Below are 5,220 nucleotides of genomic sequence, written 5' to 3' on the forward strand. Positions count from 1 at the left end.
GCGATACTCAGGTGAGCGCTAGACCCGCGGGTCTCTTGTTTTTTTTTATAAATCAAAGAATACCAATATAATCTATAAATTCCACTCGTGTAGGAAATTCATTGATTCAAGATGTTTTATAGGAAGAGCTGAAGGGTAGAACTGTCTGTTCTTCATTTTCAGTCATTGATCTCTTGTCCTTTATGTATCTATTCTAAAGAAAGTGATGAGCTATCTTTTGCATCTAGACTCTACACGTGTACACTGTAAATTTTATTTAATTCTAATTTCAACTTTTCTCCATCCTTGTCCAGATTAATTTCTTGGGCTCAAGGAACTCCAGTTTCGTCGTAGGAATGCTGCCACCAGGACCTTCAGGGAGTATTGAATTTCAGTGTCCCATCCCTCTACCTGCCTGTCTTTGTTTAGACTGCATCTGATCATAACATGCTGATCCACCACAAGTGAGTTACTGTGCATGTGGCTGACAAACCATCTGAGGACTGCCCATTTATAAGCTTTGATATGGCGCGCAGAAATAATGGGTTTGTCCCCATTCTAATTCCCCTGGCTCTGATGAGCTTGATGGTATTCAATGGAAACGTCCTGATTAAGGCAGGCCAAGATATTTATCTGTTTTTCAATGGTGGCAGGCTCGAAAGGAAGCAGCCGGACATACTGAGCCCCAACAAGAACGTGGTCATTCCGGTGATGGACAAACTGCTAAAGAGATCTGAAGTGATGAAAGGCCCACATAGGGCGAGACAACCAACTGCAATCCCAGTTTCTTCTCAGAATATACCTCAAGACTTCAGTGACCCTGTCAATGGCATCACCTATGAGCAGAATCGGGTGTTGTACAAGTTCTATCGAGCAACTCAGGACCCTAATTTTGAGTGCGTCATAAGGATATTGAAATACAGGAAACCTAAAGCAGAGGAAAGGTTTCTGAACCATAACCAGTACCTACGGTCAACCTGTGAGGGCATTCCATGCAGTGTTGAGACAAAGTACAGCCTTCAGTTGGAGAGCTTCTGGGATGCTGATGTGGTGGTTATCATGCCTGGACCATTTGAGGGCTTCCAGTGGAACAAACTGCTTAAGGCAAGGCCTAAGGGCCAACTTTGGGCCCTGTATTCAAAGGAGAGCCCTGTTCATGAACCCCAGTTTGCCCCACCCCCAGCAATATTCAAAGGCAATCCCTATAACCTCAGCATGACCTTCCGCACGGGATCTGACATTGATCTCTTCTATGGGCATTTTGTGCGTGGTGCTAAGCAAAACAAGCAAATTTCGAAGAAGTCAAAGCTTATAATGTGGATGGCATCGCGATGTGACCCCTTGGGTTGGGAAAGGACACTGTTTGTCAAGGAACTGCAGAAGCACATTCCTGTGGATATTTATGGCAAGTGTGGAACCTTTGAATGCCCTAAAAAGAGCTATGAACAGTGTTTGCAGGTCATGCAGCAGTACAAGTTTTATCTTGCCCTGGAAAATAGTGAGTGCAAGGAATACATCACCGAAAAGTTCTGGTCCAATGCGTTCTCCACCGGAATGGTGCCTATTGCATTCGGGGCCCCTCGTGAGGACTATGAAAGGACAGCACCACCAAACTCATTTATTCATCTCAATGACTTTGCAACAATGCAAGAGTTCCTGGATTATATCAATTTGCTAGATCGGAATGACACTCTCTACATGAAGTACTTTGAGTGGCGTAAACTTGGGAAGACTTTCATGGGCCCAGGGTTCAGAACTGCCTTAAGTCCACCAAATCTCTGCAACTTGACAAAAAAGTTGGTGGAGATATCAGTTTACCCAGAGAATTCTTGGAGGGCCAAAAATCCTGACTTTGAGAAATGGTGGACCCCTACTTGCCATCATCAAAGTGAATTATTAGGGATAAAGATATGACACCTGATTTCAGCGTGCAAATTCAGTTGTCAACATGAATAATTTATTTTGTACAGTGTGTTACAATCAAAAGGTGGAGTACCGTACGTCTAAAGGACATTGTAAACAAAAAAGTAACTTATATTTGTACAGTAGCTGCCCACTCTATTTTCGCAAGTTCGAGCATTTAGTGTCAAAGACACATAAACAGTGCATGATTTGTGTTTTTACGCTGTTGTGAGATTTCGATGAAATGGCTAAGATTAGAGGAGCTATTGTGGCTCAGTGGGTAGGACCACAGAGTATGAAACATGAGGTCCCTGGTTCAAATCCCATGGCTACAGTGGTTGTGCCCCTAGGTAAGGCACTTTATCCTCATTGCCTGGTCCTTTGTACCGGACAAAAAGCTAATGAGTCATGTGGTTGCTTGTTTGTAAGCATTCATTGCCTCTGTATCTGTCACATAAAATCAATCAAGATCAAATTATTAAAAAAAAATCATATGAAATGCCAAAAGACCAAATTTTGATGATCATGTATGAAGAAAGATGATTGCATATCATGGATCATCTCCAAGCCTACACTTCTGCTCTCTCATAGGCATGCAGGTCTACAGTGCAGAAATACAGTATATATGGTGATCAATAAGTGTATGTGATTTAATGAACATTTTGTCTTGTCGACCACAACCGTACTACCATGGAGCTACATTGAGTTGTATCTCCATGATACTACTATACAGATGTGAATATGTGAGTCGTACACACCACCCAGAAAACTATTCACAACACATGGTTTTGTGTAGTGTACATTTCTGTTCTGAGACAACTAGGCGCTTGAGTGAGGTTTTGGGGTTTGTTTGTAATGTATATCCCAATGTACGTCTACTTTGTTTTTTATTGTGCTGTATGATATGAAATCATGATCACTAATGTCTATCATAAATTGTTCAACATTTTAAGATGTGAAATAGAAGAGATTTGTACAGTCAGACGACAACAATCAATGTTTTAATGCATGCTGTGCAGTTTACACAGTTGAATATACATGTATTTATTGCTGTTACAGTTGATGTTTTTGATTGTTGATTGCTCAAATAATTATTCATTGTCAGAGAAATTTGAAACCAAATGGCAGTGAATAGCATGATTGTCCTATATACAAAATTGTAGATGATTAAGATTATTGGGTATTTTGATTGATGAAAGGGGAGTTACACTGTATAATGTCTTGTTTCCAAGGAACAAAATGAATCATTATGTATGGTTTGTATTCCTTGTGGGCTACTCAGTCAAAAATCTTGAATGAAATGGTTGTAGGATAATACTTTATATTACCTGGGCACACAACCTCAACATCATTAAAAACACTTCTTATCATATATTATTCTTATACACATTATGAACAAACTTTCCTTGAGTCATGGAATGGTCCTGATAATTCTTTAGGTGCAGGGAAGCAGCCATTAACTCTTTATGTGCCATGGTGTAAACCCCCTGTGTGCCACATTATTCTGAGACAGCAACATTGTTTTAAGACTTGGGGAAACATCCTATTTTTCAAATCTATGTAATTTTTTTTTTTTTTTCAGATTTCTGTTACCCTGGACATGTAGGCCTGAATTCACAAAGGTGGTGCAATTGAAACCATGGTTTCAATTGTACCACCTTGTACCAGGTAGAGTAAAATCAAACCAGTGAAATGAAGTATGAATTAAGAATGAAAATGAGACCTACATCGATAGATAAATTAATGGAATATTTCAATCTTTTTATCCCAGCAAGAGGAATATTGCATTTAGATTCATGAGGTTAATAATGTCAAAACTTCACATTTTCCCATTCTGTTTTTCTTTTTCTTTTTTACCTAAAAAATAATAAATAAATACAGTATATACAATGTAGTATCAGGTTTACGGTTGATACATGCAATTCAGGAAAAGCTAGAAAGGCTTCGAGCTGAAAGATGTCATTGATGAGGTCTATCAATGCAGCAATAATTCTATGAGTAGGATAGCATTTAAATTTTGATCTTTTTGATTGCATTCAGGAAAGAGATCTACTGCAGATTCATGTGCACAATGGTGTCAATGCAGGGAGTGTCTTACCTCCCTGGTCTATGGGAGACTTTCTACAAGTAATTACCCTGGTATAGAAGTCAGAGGGAAAACTTACGAGGTGGTGACATTGTCTCATCTAATGCAATATCACAAAACTCAATCATGTTTTGTGACAACACTTGAAACTATCTTTATGTCTATGTCTGATGAAAGTGTTACTGTTCTGTTGGTTTGATTTTACTGTATGTATTGCCAAAGTGAAGTTGAATGTAGAGTGGCATTTCCATGTAGATTAAGGACATTGGGTATCTACCTGTACCCCTGGATGTCAGTGTAATCATGAACCCTTCCAAGGTGTTAAATGCCATTTGCCGTCTTTAAGCCTGTCGGGGAGTGAGCCAGGGCTCAAAATGAAATGAAGTCATGTGCATTTTGAACATTACACGTACGTCCAAAAGAACAGGCCATACTCAGAAAAGATAATGGGATACCTCAGAGAGTTCATTTTATAACTAGTATTAAAGTGGACTGAGTTGACTTTCAATACACTGTATAGTGTTCTCTTTGGCTGTACGAGAGGCAGTGAGGGCTTACACATGTAGTATGTACTGTACAGTGAACCTGCAGCTTTCGTGCAATTCTTTGCTATAATCTGCTGTTTCATTCATTCATTCATTCATTCTCTCTCTCCCCCTCTCTCTCCCCTCTCAGTATACTTAAGGTAAAGTCTCACTTAAAGGAGATCAGTGGATTTGTCCACATTCGGTGCACAATAGGTTCACATCCATTGTTTACTGGCTCAATTGTATTCATTTCCTTGCTGATTAACTGGAATTAGGCAGTGGCATGTAAGCAGCACCTGTAAGGATGCACTTCGTGCTCTTCCAAACTTTCCGTGAAAGGGGCATTTGTACAGAGAGGTAGATTGTATGATGGGTGTGTCAGCAGAGACTCCAACCCCAAGCACCTTCTGATCTGGAGATTCTCCCGCCTGAAACCCCTAGCAAACGGGAGACTCCAATTTGATGTGCGCACATCACGAGCGCGAAGTTCCTTGCGGCCGGGGTCCAGGGTTGTAGATGCTCTCTTGTGCTATCTTAGGCTTATTTTTCAACATACGATGGCATTAAGTAAGAAATCATTTCAAGGGGGAGACACAGAGCCAGGTTGGGAGAAATTAAATCTCAAGCGGGAGAACGGGAGATTTTGCAAAATATGGGCTTTCGGCGGGAGATCTCCCATCGAAAACGGGAGAGTTGGAGTCTGTGTGTGTGTGTGTGTGTCTTCCT

General features: G+C 40.3%; 1 protein-coding gene across 1 annotated transcript; it reads left to right on the forward strand.

The window, feature by feature from the left end:
• The first annotated feature begins 380 nt into the window (after positions 1-380).
• Positions 381-2,529, forward strand: LOC140240864 (3-galactosyl-N-acetylglucosaminide 4-alpha-L-fucosyltransferase FUT3-like). Its single transcript, XM_072320640.1, has one exon. The coding sequence runs from the start codon at positions 505-507 to the stop codon at positions 1,891-1,893; it is 1,389 nt and encodes a 462-aa protein (XP_072176741.1). The 5' UTR covers positions 381-504; the 3' UTR covers positions 1,894-2,529.
• Positions 2,530-5,220: the final 2,691 nt, after the last annotated feature.

The sequence above is a fragment of the Diadema setosum genome, chromosome 2 (assembly GCF_964275005.1).
Source record: "Diadema setosum chromosome 2, eeDiaSeto1, whole genome shotgun sequence".
NCBI lineage: Eukaryota > Metazoa > Echinodermata > Echinoidea > Diadematoida > Diadematidae > Diadema > Diadema setosum.